The following is a 24,395-nucleotide window of genomic DNA, read 5'->3' on the forward strand; positions in this document are numbered from 1 at the left end:
AAATCTGAAGATTTTGGTTTGAAGCCAGCAACTGTAGAAAAATGATCACGAGACTCTTATCTCCAATAAACCATTCAAAAACTGGAAATGTGGCCAAGAGTCAAACTAGCAGAATGTTAGCTTTGAGCAAAAGAACTGATTTCAAGCAACACAATTTGCAGAATAAACCCAAAGCTGGGGGAAACTCCACCATGGAGTTGTTAAGAATTGAGAAACCATGGGCTGGGAAGGTGGCTCAGTGGTAGAGCAATTGCCTTGCATGCTTGAGGCCCTGTGTTCAATTTCTCAGCCCCACATAAGTAGGGGAAAAAAGCTGGAATTGGCATTGTGGCTCAAGTGATAGAGTGCTAGCCTCGAGCTTAAGAGCTGAGGGATTGCTCCCAGGGCCATCGTTCAGGCCCCACAGCCAGACCCCCCACCCCTAAAAAAACAAATGAGAAACCAGATTTAGGATCAACCTTGTGAAGAGGGTGTCTGTGATCTTACATTAATGATGACCCAGCAAGAGCTATAGTTCTCTACTATTTCTTAATCACAGGGCACTGTGTTCCTAAACCTAAATTGATTGTGAAGCTGGAGCAAGGTGCAGAACCATGGATAAGAGAAGCCTCAGACAAGAATTTCACAGGTGAGTAGAAGCCTTGAATGATGATGAAGGATCCTGGGCCCAGTTGGTCTGTTTATCTTGAGCTGTACAGAGCGGTAGTATTCCTAGTGCCCCTGAGTCATGGATGGCAGAGAACTAGGTGGTCCTTTGTCTCAAGGAATTGTCAATCCAGAATTCACGTGGAGACAAACTGAATTTGGTGTGCCAGTGTAGTTAATAATAGCAACTCTCTTTGTCGGTAGAGAAGTCATTCTTTAAGAGAAAAAGACAATAAGAAAGGTACAAAAGGAGATCTCGTTTTATTTTCAACTAGTATTATGCAGGCAGGAGGAAAATAGGAGTATGCTAGGGCTGCTATCCTCTGATAGGAACAATTTATTATCAGTGGGGCTGGGCAAAGAGGGCAATTTGGAATGGAAGCATTAAGAGTACATAGATGAATAATTTGAGTAAATACTCCCTTGAGAAAAATAGAAAAATCTGAAATACAGAAAAACATTATTTTGCATTGGAAAATGTCAGTACTACTTTCTTAAATACTGCATTGCAGAGAAAAGTATATATTCTGCATAAAACAATGCTTTGATATTTGAAAATGTTGTAACAGTTAGAATATGAGAAAATACCTTTACAGTAAGGAATTTATGGATCTCATTTATGTTTTTGTCTATTTTTCTATAATTCATTTTAGATGTCCATGAAATGGAGGATGTGATTAGCACCTGTCAGGAAAGTCACAATAAATATCTCTCTGAAGTAACAGGCATGACTAGTAACCCAGGGGAGGAAAAAGTGACACTTATAAGAAGTTTTCATTTGAGCTCAAAACAGAAGTCAGAACTGATTAAGAATAATGGGAACTCCTTAGGGATGAGGACAGAAAAAGTCACTGGGATTCAGAACATGGGTCTTTTCAGTGAACCTGGTAAAATGTGTGCTGTAAATAGTCCTATTGAGTGTTCTGTAGTTGAAGAATATAAACAATGTGAAAGGTCTTTCACTGAGAAGACATACCCTATCATCCCTCAGAGAAAACAGACAGGAGAGAAACCTTATGAATGTAACATGTGTGGAAAGATTTTCACCTGTAAGGCATACCTTACTGTGCACCTGAGAATTCACACAGGAAACAAACCATATGAATGTAATGTGTGTGGAAAGTCTTTCACCCAGAAGTCACACCTTACTGTCCACCAGAAAAGACACACAGGTGAGAAACCTTTTCAATGTAACATGTGTGAAATGTCTTTCACCTGGAAGTCAAACCTTACTACCCACCAGAGAACACACACAGGAAAGAAACCTTATGAATGTAACATTTGTGGAAAGTCTTTCAACTGGAAGTCAGACCTCACTGTCCACCAGAGAACACACACAGGAGAGAAACCTTATGAATGCAACGTGTGTGGAAAGTCTTTTGTCAAGAAGGCATACCTTACTGTCCACCAGAGAACACATACTAGAGAGAAACCTTATGAATGTAACATGTGTGGAAAGTCTTTCACCCAGAAATCAATGCTTACTGTCCACTGGAGAACACATACAAAATGGAAACCTTTTGAATGTAACATTTGTGGAAAGTCTTTCACCCGCAAGGCACATCTTACTGTCCACCAGAGAACACACACAGGAGAGAAAATTTATGAATGTAACTTGTGTGGAAAGTCTTTCACCCAGAAGTCAAATCTCACTGTCCATCAGAGAACACACACAGGAAAGAAACCTTATGAATGTAACATGTGTGGAAAGTCTTTCACCCAGAACATACAACTTTCTGTCCATCAGAAAAAAACCCACCAGAGAGAAATGTTAGGTATGTAGCAGGCATGGAAATTCTTTCACCTGGTAGGCACACTTTAACATCCATCACAGAACACAAGGAGAGAAACCTTAGGAATGCAACCAGTGTGGAAAGACCTGGAGGTCACAGCTTAACACACATAAGTTGATTCACACAAATGAAATAACTTAGGATTGTACCAAATGGGGAAAGTCTTTGATCTGTAAGAAAATTAAAATTGCAATACAGAATCAACACAGGATAGAGTTATTATGATATAGCAAATGTGGAGTCCTCCAACTCAGGGTTCATCACAGAACACACAAAACACACAGACACACACACACCATTACACACAAAGAGGAGAGAAATCCTATGTAGGAAAAATAAATGGAAAGGTTTTCAAGAAAAAGTCCTAACTCAGTTTACATCAGAGAACAGACACAGGCGAGAAAATACAAATGTAACAAATGTAGAAAGTCCTTTACCAGAGCTGGGCGCTGGTGACTCACGCCTATAATCCTAGCTACTCAGGAGGCTGAGATCTGGGGATCGCAGTTCAAAGCCACCCCAGGCAGGAGAGACCGTGTGACTCCTATCTCCAATAAACCACCAGAAAACTGGAGTGGCACTGTAGCTGAAGCGGTAGAGTGCTCCCTTGAGCTGAAGAGCTGAGGGACAGCGCCCAAGCCCAGAGTTCAAGACCCACGACCGACAAAAAAAACAAAAAAGGAAAGTCCTTTACCAAGTGTTCATCGATCCAAGTTCATAGAACACACACACTGAAGAAATCTTACAAACATTACAAATAGAAATCCTTTGATCAGAAAGGAATACCTCATGTTCATCAGAGAACGGATTCACATAGGAGAAAAAAATAGTGAATAGATCGTATTTGAAATGACTTTCAATCAGAAGTGAGTCCTCAGCATATGTGAAAGCATACACAGGAGAGAAATTATGAGTATAGAAATCATTTTGCCAGAAGTCACATCTGTACAGGTATCAGAGACCTGGACACATGACAGAATCTCTGTAAATATAAACATATGAGGAAGAATTTCAACCAGAAGCCAACCTTCAGCAATTAGTAAAACATCCACCCAGGAAAGAAGCCCAAGGTAGGAAAATCTTTGTCAGAAAACCACTGTAAATTATACAGAGAAATCCTTCATGGCAGAGGTAAGCTAAGGTGATGGGAAACCATTCTTCACTCTTTAGCTCTCTTTGAGCCAACATTTATCATCCTCTTATCATGTTGAGTGGGGATGGTGTCCTTCAATATTATCCAAAGCGTATGGGAACAACCAATCACAACAAGTAATTCAGAGATTGAAGTTATTAACTTGTGTCTTTTATACTAAGGAATGGTATGTCAGGGTAATTTGATAAACTCTTCTTAGAAACATGAGCTCTGGCCCTTTGGGACTGGCTTCAGGTCATCTCCAAAATGGTTAGGGGAACAATAGATAGGTAAAGAATGTGATGATTGGACGCAAGAACATGAGAAGAACCATTTTTCTACTGCTCCCTTAAGTCTCCCTCTGTATGTGTGATCCATGCCTTATAGTACAAATGACTTACTTATTCCAGTTCAGTTTTTGAATGGAAGATCTAATGGAAGATATTAGTCCTTATTGCATTACATACACAGTAGTAAAGTCTTTCTCAGAGGGGTAACAATGCTCGATAGGAAATGTATTCATGACCTGACTCATATAATGTTATAATCTGTACAGTATCTTTACAATAAAAAATATATTTTAAAAAATATGGTGGATAAATAAAGACAAGAGTCTCTGGATTTTGCCTTGGGGGAGAATCCCAAAGTGTCTTCAGTGCTTGCTCTTTTCTTTAATTAATCACTAGTGATGAGCAACTTGTGATTGATTCACTCTTAGCCATGTAGTTGCTCTTCTGAGTGAGCTATAATAAAACACCAGTGTGGTTGATGTGTCATGCCTGTGTTATCTATAGAGGGCCAATGTAGATATGGCATTAGGGGAAATAACCAAACACACAAAGATATTGATCAATCTCTCACAAATTTGAAGTTAAGAAAAAAGTACTAATATCTGCCACTTGAGCTACAGCATCACTTCTAGGCCATGAGAGGAAGGAAAGAAGGAGGGAAGTGAGAGAGGGAAAGAGGAAGGGAAGGAATGATGAAGAAGGAAGTAATAAACTATTCAAAAGAAGAATGTTTAATTTTTGGTAAGTGTGAGAATTATTCTTTGAGCTCAAGAAAAATGACTTTTAAAAAAGCAAATTCTTGAACTGTTTACAAAATGATAAAGAGACTGTAACATTTTATAAATTGATTTAATATTCAGTAATATTAAGTAAGGAGGTCAGGTGTGGCTGGTGCCCTTTTGGCCACATGGTGGATGGTGGGGTCTGGCAACTTTTCTTCATGCAGGTGGAAGGAAATGCCCCCATCCATCACTTGCCTCCCAACTGATGTGTGTGGCTGGATCCCTGGAAGCAGGCATGGACATTTGGCTGATATGTTATTTAATCTGTTAGTCCAGTGCCTGGGAGTACGAATTTCCTGCAGACCTGCCTCCTGCTTAGGCCCTATTTAGGCTGCACCAGCAGTGGCACCAGATACCATGCCACATGTCTCTGTGATCATGTCCTGTGTCCTGTCTCCTGGCTTGTCTGGTCATTATAGTGTCCCAATTCAGACTCTCTTGGTGCTGATTGGTTTCTTGGTGTTGTTTTTATTCTTTTTTTCCTTTCTGTCCTGTTTCCAAGCTGTCTAAGTGTATTTGTGGACTGCAAGTCTTTGTTACAACAGGCTGCTTGCAGACTTCTAGCTGTGTAATAAAGACTCCAGTATTCCATCTTCCAAAACGTGGCTTCCAACAAATATACTGTCTTCTTTTACAGAAACAGAAAGATTGACCTAAGTTTAGAGTTTCTAGAGCCAAGATAGATGCCACTGTATAGTTATGTAATTAAAGATATCCTGGAGGCATTTAGAAAAAAATGTTTGTTACATCAGAAAGTGCTTAATTAATAAACCAAGACCAACACTCCAGTTCCTATATAAGCCAATCATTCTAGATATGTCCAGAGCAGTTTGGTTACCTGAAGAGCTCTACTTTCACACTTTCATAAGGAATGTTTTTGTGCCAATATGAGGTGTTGAATTCAAGAACTGAGTTGTAGCCATCCAGAGCTGGCTTCAAAGGAGATTCTCTCATCTTGGCCACCATAAAAACTAGGAATCAAAGCATGAGCCTTGTGGGCTTTTCTGAAGAAATATCTCTCTGGGAACAGGAGGTTTCCTTCAGTGCTTCAGCTCAGGCTTTCTGTGGCTGCAACAATTTCAGTATTTATTTCAATTGTTCAAAAAAAATAAGTCCTGGGGCTGGGAAGTTGGCTCAGTGGTAGAGTGCTTGCCTTGCATGCCTGAGGCCCTGAGTTTGATTCCTCAGCACCACATAAGCAAAAAGAAAAAAGCCAGAAATGGCACTGTGGCTCATGTAATAGAGCACTAGCCTTGAGCTGAAGAGCTGAGGGACAGCACCCAGGCCCAGAGTTCAGGCCCACACTGGACCATCAAAACAAAACAAAACAAAAACAAAAACAAAAAAATTCCTCTTTACAGTATTTTCACAATAAAAAAAGAATCCTTAAATCCTGCCTATGATTCTATTTACAATATAAGGACAGTGGACTTCACATTGCAAGATTTAGCTAGTTCCTCGATTAACCCCTTCCCTAACACTGTTCACCCTTATGCTTATCTACAGAGGCCTAGTAAAAAATAGAGGGATTGGGAGGCACCTGTGCCCATGACCTTCCTACTTGTACCCCCCCCCCACACACACACCATCCATTTGGAAATAGGTCACTCTCCCATGTTTACAAACTGGATGCTTTCTGAGAAGGAATGGTTTACAGACTGGAGTCCTACCTAGGCCTGTCATATAGCTCATATTATGAACCAACATACTACATTCATTTAAAGTAGGACTGATGATAACATATTTTATTAATGCTTTGATTATTTTTGTTATTTGCATTTTGCAAACACGTTGCTAACTTAAGGGACTTACTACTCACTGAATTGGTAAAGTACCCTTTCCTTCTTTTAATTTAAGACCAGCAATTAAGAATGAGCAATTACACTCGCTCATGTGTGGAATCTTAGCTACTCAGGAAGCTGAAATTAGATAGTATTAGTAGGCAATCCCATGCAAAAGCTTCATGAAAATGGTATCTTAGCCAATAAAAGGATGGATCCGGTCATATGTGCCTATCTTGTTTGCTACTTGTGATATGTAATTATAAAATTAGTGTGTCAAAAGGCCCAGGCAGAGAAGCAAGACCCTAAAGTGAAAAATCAGTGATACAAAAGGGCATCTGGTATAGAAGGTAAAGGAAGCCTCACAAAGTCATGACCATGAGGAGTCTGCTCTCCAGAGATCTAAGCATTCAACCAAGAACCCCCAATTCCCAAGCAATCTGGACCCCAATGAGAGAGCAAGATGTTAGGTGAACCCTTGTTTCTTCCTCAGGTTAACCTGGAATGATGCACTTCAGAGTGACTGGAAGGGAAAGAAGCTGGGATACTGAGCACAGAGGGTATTGAACATTAAGTGTTCATTAACATTAAGTGTACATTTTTTTCTGATTGCTCAATGAATTGAGAAGTTCTTTTAAAATTCTCTTTCATTTTTCTGGATCACTTACACCCTTGTATGAAGTCCCTGTTATAGAGGTCTCAGTACTTTGAGTAGATGACTACCTGGAGCATCCACAGCCAACCATCTTTGCCTCACTTGTATATGGGATCTGTATATGGGATCTGAGCAAAACCCAGCCAAAACGTTATATGTGCATTCTAACTTAAATGTTTGTTACCAAAAGTTTGATGTGGAGACTTCATCTGATGTGATGGAAGTTGGTTGGGCTCATGGTCTATGCCAGAACTCAAAATGGAAGGTACAGGAAAGAAAAGTTTGGTAAGGAGCCAGCTGAGGAGAGGAGGGCAGTGCAAAGTCTTCATGCAACAGGCAAGCCTGGCAAGCCCATTGGGACAGGAATGAGAAACCCAGAGCAAGGTATGTGCTACCCATCAGTCTGACACAAGCACAGCATGGCACCTGCAGCATGAGCCAAGGTGCACACGTGTTTCCTGCAGGGCTGACTGTTGACACAGGGACCTGTCAGAACAGTCAGTGGCCTAATGTAATAGTCTTGTCCTATGTAGATGATACAATTGCTTGTGGACAAGAAGAATTGGTAGGTAAACATTGTTAGATGAACTAGTAAAAATTCTTCAGGATGTGTGTGAATGTGTGTGTCCTAAGAAAAAAAGAAATTGAAAAGTAGTTCAGAGAGATCCCAAATGACAAGTGTGGGACTTGAGTGCACAGCAAAATAGATCCATTACTATCACAACAAATAGGTGAAAAGGAAGGGTTTCTTTCACTTATTTTTACCTACCCTTACAAATCCCATTGTGTTCAAAATAATAAGGGTAGAAATGTTTCTGTTGATGTTTACTGTTGTACAACAGCTAGTTTATAAGTGACAGCAGAAGCATAGGGTCTCTTCTGTATGCGGCCCCTGAACTCTCTGGAAAGGAGGACAATACTATTGAAAGTGAACTTATGTCACTTGTAAGTTTGTCTTTCAAATTGCAGGGGAAGCATTGACTAATTTAATTGAGCAGACTTTTTGTTTTGCTGGTCCTCATGCTTGAACTCAGGGGTCAGGTGCTGTTCCTGAGCTGCTTTTGCTCAAGGGTAGCACTGTACCACTTGAGCCACAGCACCACTTATGGCTTTTTCTGTGTATGTGGACCTGAGGAATGGAACCCAGCTCCTTATTCATGTGATGCAAGCACTGTACCACTTAGCCACTGTCCCTGTCCTATAAGCAGACTTTTTATGTTAAATAAAGAAAGAATAGGTTGGTATGTAGTATCTACCTTCCATGTGCAAGTCCCAAGGTTCAATCCCCCAAAGTAAAAGGAAGAGAGTAGAAAATTGAGTGACAGGAAGTATTCAGTTACGAATAGAAAGAAAAAGAGAGGAACAAAGGCAATGAGTAAGTAACTAGGTTTTAGTTTGTTTGGGATTGTTTCTCTTTCCTTTTGATTGTTGGCTGTGGGGTTTAAACTCAGGAGGGCCTGGCATATTCCCTCAGCTTTTCACTAAAGGCTAGCATGCTACCACATTCAGCCACAATGTCCCTTCTAGTTTTCTGCCATTTAATTGGTTATATGGAATTTTTGCTGATGTGGCATGGAGGAATTGAACCCAGGGCCTCAGGTATGCAAGGCAAGCACTCTATCACTGAGCCACGCTCCCAGCACTTCCCCCCTTTCTTAAAACATGTGGTAGGGGCTGGCAATGTGGCTTAGTGATAAACTGCTTGCCTAGCATGCATGGAGCACTGGGTTTGATATCTCAGTACCTAATAAACAACAAAACCTCCAAACACCCCGAGAAGCACTGGTGTTGTAGCTCAAGTAGTAGAGTGGTAGCCTTCAGCATAATGAAATTCAGGAACAGTTCTCAAGCCCTGAGTTCTAGCCCCAGGAATGTCAAACAAGAGCAAGAGCAACAGCAACAACAAATGTGCAAATGAACCAAAAAAAATTTCAGCAAGTTTCATCGACAAACACAACACACACACACACACACACACACACACACACACACACACACACACTTTTATTTAACCATATTCACCTCCTTTACCCTGTCTGCTCACACTCCCTACATGCACTGGAGAACTTATTCTATGTTTCTGTTGTTTTTGCATTTTTTATTATGAAAATACTGTACAGAGGGCTTATAATTACATGGGCAAGATAATGAGTACATTCCTTATCAAGCATTGTAGCCTCCTCCTACATTTCCCTTTCCGATCCCTTCCCATCCTCCACCCGGCCCACCACCCAATCCTCCCCACCACCACCCCCCACCAACTACACCAAAGCTGTAAAGTTCATTTTCGACATAACGACTTGTACATCTCATTGTTGCAATGGGTCCACCTGTATCCCTATTTAAATGATTTGTTTTTCCCCTTCCTTGTTTTTGCAATCTTAAAAAAATTTTGTGAAGATTTTATATATACATATATATATATATATATATATATATATATATATATATATATATGGGTGATAGTACATAAGCATGTGTGCATTTTTGCAAAATTCCACCCACTTGTTAAAACTGGCACTTATTTCCACATATCACATTAAAATGTACCAATATTAGTACTGATCTCATTTTCTGGGTGCTATCCCTGACCATTTTATCTTAAGGCTCTATCACTATTTCTACTTCTGGATTTTTAGGTGATTAATTATAGATAAGAGTTTCATTGACAATTCTGAAATCGCTGGATGAAAGCTCAATTCTTAGATCTCAGGTTTACCACCATGAGACACTTGTGGCCAGCACCTTTAAATATTATTACATTCACTTTTTTATTTGTGGTATTTAGTAATGGATTTTTGTTTGTTTTTGTGCTGTTCCTGGGCTTGAACTAAAGGTTCTAAGCTGTTCCAGAGCTGCTCAGATCAAGGTGAGCACTCCACCACTTGAGCCACAGCACCACTTCAGTTTGTCTGGTGATTGACATATGAGTCTCACAGATTTCCCTGCCCAAGCTAACTTTGAACTGTGATCCTTAGATCTCAGCCTCAAGAGTAGCTAGGATTACAGGGGTGATCCATCAGCATTTGGTTGTACTAGAAAATAATGTACTTCCCTATCTATGGAATACAAAATGATGAGGATCACTTTTTACCTGTATTTTACTTATCGAATATCTAGGCACAATCATACTTCTGTCTGTTTGTGTCTCCCAGTCCATGGATTTCTATAACCATCTTCTAGCTAGCTTGTGCACTTTATTTCTAACATATTTCTAATGGTTTACATTACATTTTTATGCTGCTACCATGTCTAAATTGTGTTGTGGTACAATGATCAAAAGGGAGCTGGAGAAAGGAATAGTAGTGGTGGTAGAGAGATGTTCATCCTCCTGAGAACTAAGTTTCAGCCTCTAGAAAAGTGAGAAAACACATCCAGGACACTGGTGTTTCATTATAACTCACTCAGCAGAACAACAAAATGGGCTAAGAGTGAATCAATCACAAGTGGCTCATTGCTAGTGATTAATTAAATATAAAGTAAGCACTGAAGTCCTTTAGGGGTTACTATTCCAAAACCAAATGCTTATGACTCTTGTCTTTAGCATCAAAGAAAGTGGAAGTGCAGCTATGGCTCAAGTGATAGAGTATTATTAGCCTTGAGAAAAATGATTAAGGAAAGTGTTGCTTGGGGCTGGTGTGTCAGGCCTGTAATCCTAGCTACTCAGCAGGCTGAGATCTGAGGATCACGGTTCAAAGCCAGCCCAGGCAGGAAAAGTTTGTGAGACTCTTATCTCCAATAAACCACTCAGAAAACCAGAAATGTTGAGGTGACTCAAGTGGTTGAGCACTAGTCTTGAGCTGAAGAGCTCATGGACAGTGCCCAGGCCCAGAGTTCAAGCCCCAAGCCTGATAAAAAAAGGAAAGTGCCTAGTCTCTGAGTTCAAGCTGTAAGACTTGTTGTATGCACACGCAAAGAAAATGTATCCTTCCATGTTCTCTGACTGTTTCATGAACTAACTTGGGGACAAAAGGTGATGAGACAGTTTTTATTACTGTGCACATTTTATAATAATGAAAGAGTGGTTTCTTCCATCAGATCTTCCAGTCAATACCCGAACTGGAAATAGTCACTTCATAATGAATGAACCACACATAAGATGGGAGTCTCTAGAACAGTAGAAAAATTGATGTTCTCATATCCTTTTCTCAAATCTAGACAGTCTTTCCCACATATCTCTCTTAAACCACCTTACAGATGATCTGAGTCCACTCCAAAAGGCCAGGAGTACTTAGAACTGAGAGGAATTTATAAATTTTCATTGACAAACCATTTCTTACTATCAAAGACACTAGTCAACAACTTCATTCTCTTTTTTACTTGTGAAGCCAGGATGTTATGCCCCTCACTTATTTCTAAATACTTTGGATAGTAATCAGTTATATCATCACTAATCAACAATGTGAGACCATGCAAAATATTGGCTCACTGAGTGACCATGAAGGCTTTCTCTGTATAATGTATAGATTTTTTTTGGTCATGGGGCTTGAATTCTGGGCCTGGGCCCTGTCCCTGTGCCCTTCAGCTCAAGGATAGTGCTCTACCACTTGAGCTACAGTACCACTTCCAGCTTGTTCTGTTTATGTGGTGCTGAGGAATCAAACCCAGGGCCTCATGCATGCAAGGCAAGCACTGTACCCTGAGCCCAGCCTAATGTACGAATATTTTTGATGAAAGCTTTCCTGCATTGGGTTTCTTTCCCATGGGAGTGCTCAAATGCTTGTTGATGTTTGACTTCTGGTTGAAGGGCTTCCTCTATGGCTTACAATTATAGAGATTCTGCCATGTCTTCTGTCTCTGACATCCTAATGTGTGACTTCTGGTTAAACATTTGTCTACATTTATTTTATTTTATTTTATTTTTGTTTGTTTGTTTTTTCGGGGTCCAGTCCTGGGGCCTGAACTCTGGGCCTGGGCACTGTCTCTCAGCTCTTCAGCTCAAGGCTAGCACTCTACCACTTGAGCCACAGTGACACTTCTGGCTTTTTTCTTTTTGCTTATGTGGTGCTGAGGATTTGAACCCAGGGCCTCATGCATGTAAGGCAAGTGCTCCACCCCTGAGCCACCTTCCCAGCCCTTCTCTACATTTATTATACTCAGAAATTCTCTCCTGTTTATGTTCTCAGATACATTGAGGACTGACTCCGGTTTAAAAGTCATTGCAGGGATAGGAATTAGGACTAGTGGTAGAGTGCTTGCCTACCATGAATGAAGCCCTGGGTTTGATTCCTCAGAATGAAATGAACAGTGAAAGCCAGAAGTGGCGCTATGACTTAAAGTGGTAGAGCAGTAAACTTGAGGAAAGAGCTCAGGGACAGTAACTAGGCTCTGAGTTCAGCCAAAGAAACAAAAATCGTTGCACATTTGTTATATACTTTAGTTTCTGTTTTTCCTTTCTGAGTCGGTTCTTTGAACACTGAGGTACAACTTCCAGGAGAAAGACTTTCTACATTTGTAATCTTTGCAAGGTTTATCTTCTGTGTGTTTTCTATGAACTCTGAGCCATGCCTTCTTGGTGAAAGAAGTTTTCTCTCCTCTGTGTGTTTTCTGATGCAATCTGAAGTATGACTTCTTGAAATTTTTCCACATTTGTTTCATTGAGAAGATGTCTCTCTTGTGGATGTTCATTGAAGAACCTTGAGCTGTGCCTCCTGGGTGAAAGACTTGACATTTGCTCTATTCATAAGGCTTCTATGCTGTTTGGTTTGTCTGATGCAAAATGAGTTATCTTCCAGGTGAGACTTCCCACATTTGTTACATTCCTAAGGTTTCTCAGGTGTGTGAATCCTCATCGGTGAGTGGAGGTGTTAATTCAGGGTGAAGGACTTATCCATTTCTTACATTCATAAGGTTTCTCAACTGTGTTTGTTCTCTGATGCAAAGTAAGCTCTCATTTCAGTCTAAAGGGGCTTCTATATTTGTTAAATTCATAAGGTTTCTCTCCTGTGTGAACTCTCTTATGTCTGTTGAAATCTGAATTCCAGAAGAAGGAATTTCAAAATTTGTTACATTCCTAAGGTTACTCACCTGTGTGAATTCTATTATGGCTGCAAACCTGTGACCTCTGCTTGAAGGATTTTACATGTTTGTGGCTTTCATAAGGTTTCTCTCCTCTATGTGTTCTCTAAAGAAAAGGAAGTTGTGCATTCCAGTTAAAAGCCTTTTTACATTCCTGATAGTCCTATGTATGTTCTCTGATGAACATGAAGGTTGGACTTAATGGTTGAAAGACTTTCCATACTTGTTACATTCATAAAATTTCTCTCCTGTGTGCTCTATGATGCAAAGTGAAGTGTGACTTCTGTCTGAAAAACCTTCTACATTTCTTGAATTCATAAGGCTTCTCTTCTGTGTGAATTCTCTGATGCCTGCAAAATTCAGACAAAAACAAAAATTCATTTGATTTAATAGATAGAATTCGGGAGTTTCTGGAAAATTAATTGTTAGATTTTGAAAATCCAAATCACCAGAAGTATTATGCTGCATACTTACCTAACAATCTCACTATTGTATGCCAGTGTTTTCATTACAGCAATGGGAAATGACACAGGTATAAGTTTATGGTTGTGAATACCTTTTTTTTTTTTTTTTTTGGCGGTTGTGGGGCTTGAACTCTGGGCCTGGGCGCTTGCTCCTCAGATCTTCAGCTCAAGGCGAGCACTCTACCACTTGAGCTACAGTGCCACTTCCGGTTTTCTAGTGGTTTATTAGAGATAGGAGTCTCATGGTCTCTCCTGGGTGGGCTGGCTTTGAACAGGGATCCTCAGATCTCAGCCTCCTGAGTAGCTAGGATTACAGGCTTGAGCCACCAGCGCCCGGCAATATCTTTGTAAAGTAGGAGGGGATATATTAAAAAAATTTAAGATAAAACAGAGATATAATTTACATTCAGCAGAACGCAGGCATTGAATAAACAGAAAGGTATAAGCAACACAGTCTCATAACCTCAATTTCATTATTAGAACTAAGAATCAAAAAGCCAATGTATCCAATTCTCCCCATATATATCCATTTTCTGGTTGGTCTTATGTATTTCAAGAGGAAACGGGTTTTCAAGAAGAAACTGAGCTTAACTCCCACAGCAGGGAGAGAAAAGTCCCAATGCACAAGACCACCCTTGTTCCCAGGTATGTAGCAGGGTGGCACTGAGCATTGTGGGAATTGTAGTCACCAAGGAGGATATTTTCTTTGAAAGTCCTGGGTTGTTTTTGTTTTTTGGAGGGTGGAGGTGGGGCAGAAGATGCTTTTGCACAAGCGTCTCCCCACCCACCAGGGGCGTTTTAAGTCTGCCTCTTCCGGATTCTTTTCCTTTGCCTGGCTGCTGGAAGTGCTGTGAAAGACTGTTTGGCCTTCCACAGGTGGAAGCCAGGAGGCTGGCGCCCAGCTCTGTGCAGTGGAGCTTGGGAGCTGCAACTTGAAGGAATCTCAGGCTTTGGAACTGATGTCAGGTAGGAACTGTGTGATTGCCGCGGGAGTCTCCCCTCCACTGGTTTCTGTTTGTTTTTCTGTTTCTGTTTCTTTGGTGGGGCGTGAACTTTGTGCCCATAAGCAGCATTCCTGAACTCCTCAGCTCAGAGGGAGAGCTTTATACTTGAGCCAAAGCGCCTACTTCCCTCTCCAAGCTTTTCTCCAGTCTGGGGTTGATAATTTGCATGAGGCTCAGGAGTTTGTACTGCCATTAGCCTCTGGACCTTCAGATGCAAGAACCTGGTTTCCAAATGTCTGTGAGCAAGCTGGGTCATTGTCCAGACGAGGAGAGCCCAAGAGCTGTGCATTTGTACTCCAAGACCAAGGGATACTTCTATTAACACATGTGATTTTATTTGCTTTTCCCAGGTGTAAGAGGAGTACAGGAAGAATTCTAGTGAAATTGCGAGATGTATGACTGCCTTGAGTCCTCTTACATTGCACTTGTATTTGGGGCTTCTGTGTTGTTTCTCCTAGAGATAATTTGATCTGTTTGGCTTGAGTTTTTAATCTCCTGGGATGAGCTCACAAGTATTTGTACATGACCCTGTTTCTAGAGACAGTTGTACATGGGATATTGGAGTAGTGAGTGCTAGTCCTGTATTTTTAGGAATGAAGCCTAGCAATGTTTGAAGCAGAGCACCCTATGAATAGGAATCTCCATCCTAAATGGACAGACCTTGTCAATTCTGAGAGGCCCTAAAAGGAAGAAGAAGAAAAGCACAGCAAGGGGAAGATGTTGCTAGCATCCCTTGCCTATTACAATAATTGTTGCTACTTCCCTTAGCACCAGATTCACGTGGTACTCTTTCCTATACCACTGTCAATCACTTTGTGTTGTTGCAAGATTTAAACTAATTTCCAGGAATTGTGATGCGCTGGACTGAGGAATAGGCCAGAGCCATGTTATGAGAGGGTACCTGAGGCTGTGGTTTGGGATGGTGGGGTAATTGTTATGACAAAGTATCTATTAATGTAGTAATCCCTAATCCTCTTCTTGCTAATTTATTCAGCCTGTTACGACTATGATTTTTAGTGTGCAAACTTATGTTAAATGTCCCATCTAAGGATTTGCTAATGCTAGCTCTTATTGGTTGGTTTTGCCTGGTAGTACAGAAAGTTTTGGTCAGGGAAATTTGGCCTTAAAAGAAAAATCACAGAAGAAAACTTGAGGTAATATGTCTTACTCAAGGTTGTATGCTTTGTAGGTGTTGCTTATCTTCAGGTGTGTCACTCCTATATGGAGTATTTTTTGTTGTATCTTTAGGATGGTCAAGGTTCTTTCTAAGACTGTTTAGGGAAATGAACATTAGGGACTTCTCAAACCTGGGTTTACCTCATCTTTACTCATGTCCCTTTGGCCAAAGTATGTTAAATGGAAACTGCAAGTCATTGCATAGGTGTGCTATGGATACAGTGAAATGTGCCATTTGACAACCATTGTTGAAATATTATAACACAAGAAATATATTCTGTAGACATTTTTTCTCTAAATTGGGTGAAAAGACTGTGCTATATCATACATGCTTTCCCTGGTGTTAAAATATGTAAATGAATGAGGTAGAACACAAATTCCAATGGATTGCTAGGATACCTTTGCATTAAAAAAGCAGTTCCTACATCCCGAAGTATATTCAGTAATAAATACTTTTAGTGGATATGTGATATGTTTTTGCTTTCAAGTATTCAATAATATTTGTGGGAACATTCATTTTTTCGAATTTAATGTGTACATAAACATAGAAATTAGTTGGTTTAATAATATCTATCTGTCAGGAAATGGACTGCATTTGTGTTTCTTGGAAACTTTAATGCTCTGCCTGAGACATTAAAGATTCTTCTAAGACAGCTTTATGGTTTTGCAGCCCATGTATCATGTTTGCAAGAGAAAATTCTGGACCCCAAATCTCACAGATTCATTTCTGAATGTGTCATTTGCCTTATATCCCAGCCGTGCTTCTAGAGTCTTCTGTTCATTGTCAGCAGCAAGACAGAATGAATGGATCTCTGGTGAGTTTTTTTTTATTTCTCATTTGTTTTCCATTCCATTATATGAACCTAAAGATTTCCAAGAATTACAAACAATACCAACCACACAGATTCAGCCTCAGGAATGTATTCATAAATCAGAAAAAGATGGCTTGTAGATTAGGAGATAAAGATTACTTGTAGGTTTAGCAGATTAAATGGTTATGTTCTTTCTAAATTGAATTCAGATTGGCTTCAGAATGTCTAGGTTTCAACTTGTCATAACATGTAGTCATACCTGTTACCTGATGTAGTGCCACTGAGCAGGTTACATCTCATGGAAGGTGAAGGGTAGATTGCAACCAGATCTCATTCTCATGAGTAACATTAAACTATCTCAATGAAATTTTGCTGGAATTGCTGAAATAGTGTGGTCATACGCACCTTCGTGTGTTCTTAAGGAATGATTAACCTATATGTACTTAAATTACTCTCCATATATACTTCTTGGACTACTTCATGGTCTTGGTCTTACTTGAAGCTGAGGCTATATTTGTTGCTAAAGTTTATGTTCTTTTTTCAAAATCTTGTTTGTTTTCTAAAGTATCCTCACAAGATTTCTTTCCTCTATAATCTCTCTCTACTTTTGGTTTTCTACTCACTTGTGTTGGTTATTTTTCTCTTTCTCTCTCTTTGTATCTATCTTTGAATCATTTTTTCTTACTTTTCTCCTTCTGTCTTTCCTCCATATGTCTCTCAGTTTTTTCTTTTCTTCAATGATCTATCTGGGAACTAGTTTTTCTTAGTGATCAGCTTTACTTTGCTGACATCCCTCTTAAGATTGACATTTTTCATACCCACTGTGTAGGAAAATTGTTGCCTAGAGAGTTCTACAGGATTCCAGAAACAAAGAAAATTAGAGAAACACAAAAACATAAACAGATAAACTTAGGGAAAACCAGGGTTCTGAAGCCTCTCTGGCACTTGGTCTGTGGTTGCCAGCAAGCAAGCAAAGTTCCTTGAGTTCACACAGGGAAGATTACCATTGATAACATGCAAAACTGAAGTATCTATATTAATATTACAATCTAAGCCACAACACGTTGTGAAGAAAACATGTTTCCTTATTCTCCTGAGACAGAAGACTGGCGCCCAGAGAAAATGCAGACATGAAGTTCACCTTACCTAGCCTTCAAGGTGAACAGCAGCTCAGTTTCAGATGCTATCTTTCCAACAGTAAGGAAAAGGCCTGAACTCCAATATCTTAACCATCTCCAGAATTCTCTTTTAACCCTTCTGCGGCCAGCTCTCAGTTCTCTCAGTGCTGTCAGGCTGGAATTCCAACCTCTCAAACCTTTTCCCCTTCAGCTCAACTTCAGAGTTCCACCCAGAAAAGTACGTCCTTCCTCCAACTGATAAACAACAAGAAAATTTGATTTCACCTGATTCTGTTATCTTTGGTCTAACATTTGTTGTGGTATTCAGTTTTGTTTTTCCATCCCACTACTTTTAAATATTTTCATTCACTGCCAGTATAAGATAGGTAGTTTTGATAAAAAAAAAAAAAAATACAGTGATGAGTTTTTCGCTATTAGAAATATCATTTGTTGTAAAATCTCACAGATATTTGCTAGGAATTGATTTTGATCTCTGAAGAATTTCACTATTAACTAACAAAAGTGGAAATATATCTTTAGGGATCTACTGGAGAAATGACTCAGGAATATTTAACACATTTGAGCATTTGGTCATATTTATCATTTTTGTCACCTTGAGTTCCTTGAGTCTCTATCTATTTGCCTCCACCTTCCATGAAGGCCTATTAAAATGAAAATCTTCCCAAGGTATATTTTATTCCCCTCCCACCTATATTTTGTGTTGTAGAATGTAGGTAAAGTTTACAAACCTTCATGGTACCCGTTCTTTTTTACATAGGATGGAAATATTACGGTATCTAAGACCACATTTCAATATTTAGTATTTAAACCAAACATACTTAACCTAGGATATTTTTATGTGGGAACTAAATCAAATCTTATAAGGTCCCAATAAATCATTAGCTACTTTCTGGAGTACTGTTACTGTTTTTTAACATTCATTTGGACACTGCTTTTCTTTGATCTAGTAATGTTCTATGTTCTGTATACCATGTGATGTCCTGAATGTGTTCTGCTTGCTTATGAGAGTACTTGTTAATAGAAGGTCTAAATAGGATTTATGGTGAAGCAATAAATGTAAATGCAGAGAAAATATTTGTTTAATTCATTGTTACCTACTGATATATACTAAAATTTTATCAAAAATAATAATATAATTTTTTAGACACCACCTTAGACTTAATGTTATCATGCCAGATTATTGTCCCCTTAGAATTTTTATCTTGTCTCTATTGCTAGCAGCAGAAATGTGTTTGCATGCATTAGGGAATTTGTATTGGTCTTGGGGCCTGAATTCTCGGCCAGGTTATTGTCCATCAGCTCTTCAGGTCAAGGTGAGTGCTCTACCACTTGTGTCACAGTGCTACTTTCAGTTTTCTTGTGGTTTATTGGAGATAAGTGTCTCATGCACTTTCCTGCCTAGGCTGGCCATGAAACGTGATCCTCAGAGCTCATCCTCCTCAATAGCTAAGATTACAGGCATAAGCCACCATTGCCCTGCAAATCTGTGTATTTTAGTGGCCAGGTTTATGTATTGTCAAATATTTCTAATTTGCTATTTAATTTTCCCAGTGAAAAGATAACTTAGCCAGCTGCAAACATTTTATGTAAGACAAAAGCATACCTGCAGCATAATGAAATTCCAGATTGGAATTCTCATGACCCAGGTCTAATTTCTTGATGGAAATGTGCCATTACAGAAGCTGATGTCATTTGATGATGTGGCTGTGTACTTTACCTGGAAGGAGTGGCAGGATCTGGATCCTGGTGAGAGGACCCTTCATAGAGAAGTAATGCTGGAAACTTATAACAACCTAATGTCCTTGGGTGAGCAAAGGTCACTTTTATTTGGAAGATCAAGTGCTTTTATTTTAGTAGACATTTGACTATGTTATTTAGGTATAAGATTCCAGTCCATTCCCTTGTAAAAAAAACTGCTAGTATAAAAGCCAGCCAAATTCAGGTCTGGGAGCTTGATGTTGTTTGCCTTTCACACTACTGCTTGAGCCACCACTCTATTTTGGCTTTTGTTTTGGTGTATATTCTGAATTTCTATGCCCAGGTTGGTTTCAAGCCTGCCTCTTCTGATCTTACCTCCTAAATGTAGGGTTAGAAATGTAACCCTTTGGACCATTACATTTTGTTTTAAAAAAAAAAAGATTACATTCCATGGGAAGTGTCATTTCTTCCTAAGGGAAACTTCAACTTCATTATGTGTAACTCATGAGCTAATTTTATTCTCAGTCTTTAAGATTTCTAATCAGTAGTTGGACAAAAGTTCTAAACTATGATCCACTAATAGGAGACTGACTTTCCAGACTTGGGGTGATTATTATAGGTGGATCTACACTCTAGATAGAATATACATTAGTACTGTCAGTATGATCTGGAGATCAGTAGGTGAAAGTGTGAAAGTGTGTATTTGTAAGCCAAACCTGACATAGGTTGCACTGCTTCAAGCTTGGAATTCTAGATACTCTGTAGGCTGAAATCTGAGGATTTTGGTTTAAAGCCAACAACTGTAGAAAAATGAACATGAGACTCTTATCTCCAATTAACCATTCAAAAACTAGAAATGTAGCCAAGACACAAACTAGTAGAATGCTAGATTTGAGCAAAAGAGCTGAGTCCAAGCCACACATTTGGAAAATAAACCCAAAGCTGGGGGAAAGTACACCATGGAGCTGTTAAGAATTGAGAAACCATGGACTGGGAAGGTGGCTCAGTGGTAGAGCCCGTGCCTTGCATGCTTGCGGCCCTGTGTTCGATTCCTCAGCACCAAAAAAGCAGAAAAAAAAAGCCAGAATTGGCATTGTGGCTCAAGTGGTAGAGTGCTAGCCTTGAGTTTAGGAGGTGTGATACAGCTCCTAGGCTCAGAGTTCAGGCCCCACAACCGATCCCACCCCCCAAAAAATAAAACAATTGAGAAACCAGATTTAGGAGCAACCCAGTGAACAGGATGTCTGCAACATTACATTAATGATGACCCAGCAAGAGCAATAGTTCTCCACTATTTCTTACTCACAGGGCACTGTGTTCCTAAACCTACATTGATTGTGAAGCTGGAACAAGGTGCAGAACCATGGATGAGAGAAGACTCAGAAGAGAATTTCACAGGTGAGTTAAAGCATCTTGAATAGTGATGTTGGGTCCAGAGCCCAGTGGGTCTGTTTATCTTGAGCTGTAAAGAGCAATAGTATTCCTAGTGCCCTTGAGTCATGTATGGAAGACAACTAGGTGATCCTTTGTCTCAAGGAATTGTCAATCCAGAATTCTCGTGGAGACAAACTGAATTTGATGTTCCAGTGTAGTTAATGTTAGCACTTCTCTTTGTCTGTAGAGAAGTCATCATAAAGAGAAAAAGACAATAAGAAACGTAGTAAAGAGATCTCATTTTAAACTAGTGTTTTGCAGGTAGGAGGAAAATAGGATCAGGACAATTTCTTATCAGTGGTGCTGGGCATAGAGGGAGATTCAGAATGGAAGCGTTAAGAGTACAGAGATGAATAATTTGAGTAAATATTTCCTTGAGAAAAATATAAAAATCTGAAATACAGAAAAACATTATTTTCCATTGTAAAATGTCAGTACTACTTTCTTAATTACTACATTGCAGAGAAATATATACATTCTGCATAAAGCAATGTTTTGATATTTGAAAATATTGTAACAGAATGTGAGGAAATATCTTTACATTAAGGAATATATGGATCTCATTTATGTTTTTGTTTATTTTTCTATTATTCATTTTAGATGTCCCAGAAATGGAGGATGTGATTAACACCTGCCAGGAACGTCACAATAAATATCTCTCTGAAGTAGCAATCATGAATAGTAACCCAGGGGAGGAAAAAGTGAGACTTATAAGAAGTTTTCATTTGAGCTCCATACAGAAGTCAGAACTGATTAAGAATAATGGGAACTCCTTAGGGATGAGGATAGAAAAGGTCACTGGCTGTCAGAGCATGGGTATTTTCAGTGAACCTGGTAAGATGTGTGCTGCATATAGTACTCATGTGTCTTCTGTAGTTGACAAATGTAAACAGTGTGAAAAGTCTTTCACTGAGAAGAAACACCCTGTTGTCCCTCAGAGAAAACACACAGGAGAGAAACCTTATGAATGTAACATGTGTCAAAAGTCTTTCAACCAGAAATCAAAGCTTACTGTCCACCAGAGAACACACACAAAAGAGAAACCTTTTGAATGTAACATTTGTGGAAAATCTTTCATATGCAAGGCATATCTTACTAGACACCAGAGAACACACACAGGAGAGAAACCTTATGAATGTAACAAGTGTGGAAAGTCTTTCTCCTGCAAGGCATATCTTACTCTGCACCAGAGAACACACACAGGAGAGAAACCTTATGAATGTAAGATGTGTGGAAAATCTTTCACCAAGAAATCAAATCTTAATCTCCATCAGAGAACACATACCAGAGAGAAAACTTATGAATGCAACTTGTGTCGAAAGTCTTTCACCCATAAAAGAAACCTTACTGTGCACCAGAAAACACACACATTAGAGAGACCTTATGAATGTAACATGTGTGGAAAGTCCTTCTCTTGGAAGTCAAGCATCAATGTCCATCAGATAATACACACAGGAAGGAAACCTTATGAATGTAACCTGTGTGGAATGACTTTCACCTGGAAGTCAAACCTCACTGTCCATCAGAAAAAACACAGGAAAGAAACCTTATGAATGTCATGTTTGCGGAAAGATTTTCAGCCAGAAGCTACAACTTACTATCCACCAGAGAGCACACACAGGAGAGAAATTTTATGAATGTGACCTATGTAGAAAATCTTTCATGCAGAACATACACCTTTGTGTCCATCAGAAAAAAACCAACCAGAGAGAAATATTATGTATGTAGCAGGCATGGAAATTCTTTCACCTGGAAGGCACAACTTAACATCCATCACAGACACAAGGAGAGAAACCTTATGAATGTGACCAATGTGGAAAGACAGCTTAACACACATAAGTTGATTCACACAAATGAAATAACTTAGGATTGTACCAAATGGGAAAGTCTTTGATCTGTAAGAAAATTGAAATTGCAATACAGAACCAATACAGGATACAGACCTTATGATATAGCAGATATGGAGTCCTCGAACTACAAGACACAGCTCAGGGTTCATCACAGAACACACAAAACACACAGACACACATACACCCTCACACACAAAGAGGAGAAAAATCATATGTAGAAAAATTGGAAAGGTTTTCTAGAAAAAGTCATAACAGTAGTAAAGTCTTTCTTGGAGGGGTAACAATGCTTGATAGAAAATGTATTAATGACCTAACTCATATAATGGTATAACCAATCGATACAATATCTTTACAATAAAATATATATTTAAAAAATATGATGGATTAATAAAGACTAGAATCTCTGCATTTTTTGGGGGGGAGGTCCGGTCGTGGGGCCTGAACTCGGCCTGGGCGCTATCCCTCAGCTCTTCAGCTCAAGGCTAGCGTTCTACCACTTGATCCACAGCACCACTTCCGGCTTTTTTTTTCTTTTTGCTTATGTGGTGCTGAGGAATCGAACCCAGGGCCTCGAGCATGCAAGGCAAGCGCTCTACCACTGACCCACCTTCGCAGCCCTGCATTTTGTCTTGGGGGAGAACCCCAAAGTGTCTTCAGTGATTGCACTTTTCTTTAATTAATCACTGGTGATGAAAAACTTGTGATTGATTCACTCTTAGCCCATTTATTTGTTCTGCTGAGTGAGCTATAATAAAAGACCTGTATGGACGATGTGTCGCACCTGTGTTATCTCATAGAAGGCCAAAGTAGATATGACATTAGGGGAAATAATCAAGCACACAAAGATATTGATCAATCTTTCAACAAAAATTGAAGTTAACAAAGGAATAAAACCATCTGCCACTTGAGCTACACCATCACTTCTAGACCCTGAGAGGAAGGAAGGAAGGAGTAAGGAAGTGAGAGATGGAAAGAGGAAGGGAAGAAATGAGGAAGAAGGAAGAAATAAACTATTCAAAAGAAGAATGTTTAATTTTTGGTGAATGTGAGAATTATTGTTTCAGAGTTGGAGCTCAAGAAATATGGCTTTTACAAAAAGCAAATTTTTGAATGTTTACAAAACGATAAAGAGGATGTAACATTTTATAAATAGATTTAATAATACAGTATTATTAAGTAAGGAGGTCAGGTGTGGCTGGTGCCCTATTGGCCACATGGTAGATGGTGGGGTCAGGCATCTTGTTTTTATGCAGGGGGAAGGAAATGCCCCATCCATCACTTACCTCCCAACTGATGGGTGTGGCTGGATCCCTGTAAGCAGGCATGGGCATTTGGCTGATGTTACTCAATCTGAAAGTCCAGTGCCTGGAATGGGAATTTCCTGTAGACCTGCCTCCTGCTTAGGCCCTATTTAGGACGGACCAGCAGTGGCACCAGATGCCATGCCACATGTCTCTGTAATCATGTCCTGGGTGCTTTCTCCTGGCTTGTCTCTCGTCATCTAGTGTCCCAATTCATCACTTTCTTGGTGCTGATTGGTTTCTCGGTGCTGTTTTTATTCTCTCCCCCCCTTTCTGTCCTATTTCCAAGCTGTCTAAGTGTATTTGTGGACTGCAAGTCTTTGTTAGAACAGGCTGCTTGCAGACTGCTAGCTGTGAAATCCACTCCAGTATTCCATCTCCCATAATGTGGCTTTGAACAAATATAGTGTCTTCTTTTACA

General features: G+C 39.6%; 1 protein-coding gene across 1 annotated transcript; it reads left to right on the plus strand.

The window, feature by feature from the left end:
• Window positions 1-1,477: 1,477 nt before the first annotated feature.
• LOC122123304 (zinc finger protein 2 homolog) lies at window positions 1,478-22,551 on the plus strand. Its single transcript, XM_042697659.1, is given in 3 exon segments — window positions 1,478-2,383; window positions 21,741-22,345; window positions 22,347-22,551. Coding segments are annotated over 3 exon segments (1,716 nt in total).
• Window positions 22,552-24,395: the final 1,844 nt, after the last annotated feature.

This window comes from Dipodomys spectabilis, unplaced genomic scaffold, assembly GCF_019054845.1.
Source record: "Dipodomys spectabilis isolate Male_0828 unplaced genomic scaffold, ASM1905484v1 ptg000227l, whole genome shotgun sequence".
NCBI lineage: Eukaryota > Metazoa > Chordata > Mammalia > Rodentia > Heteromyidae > Dipodomys > Dipodomys spectabilis.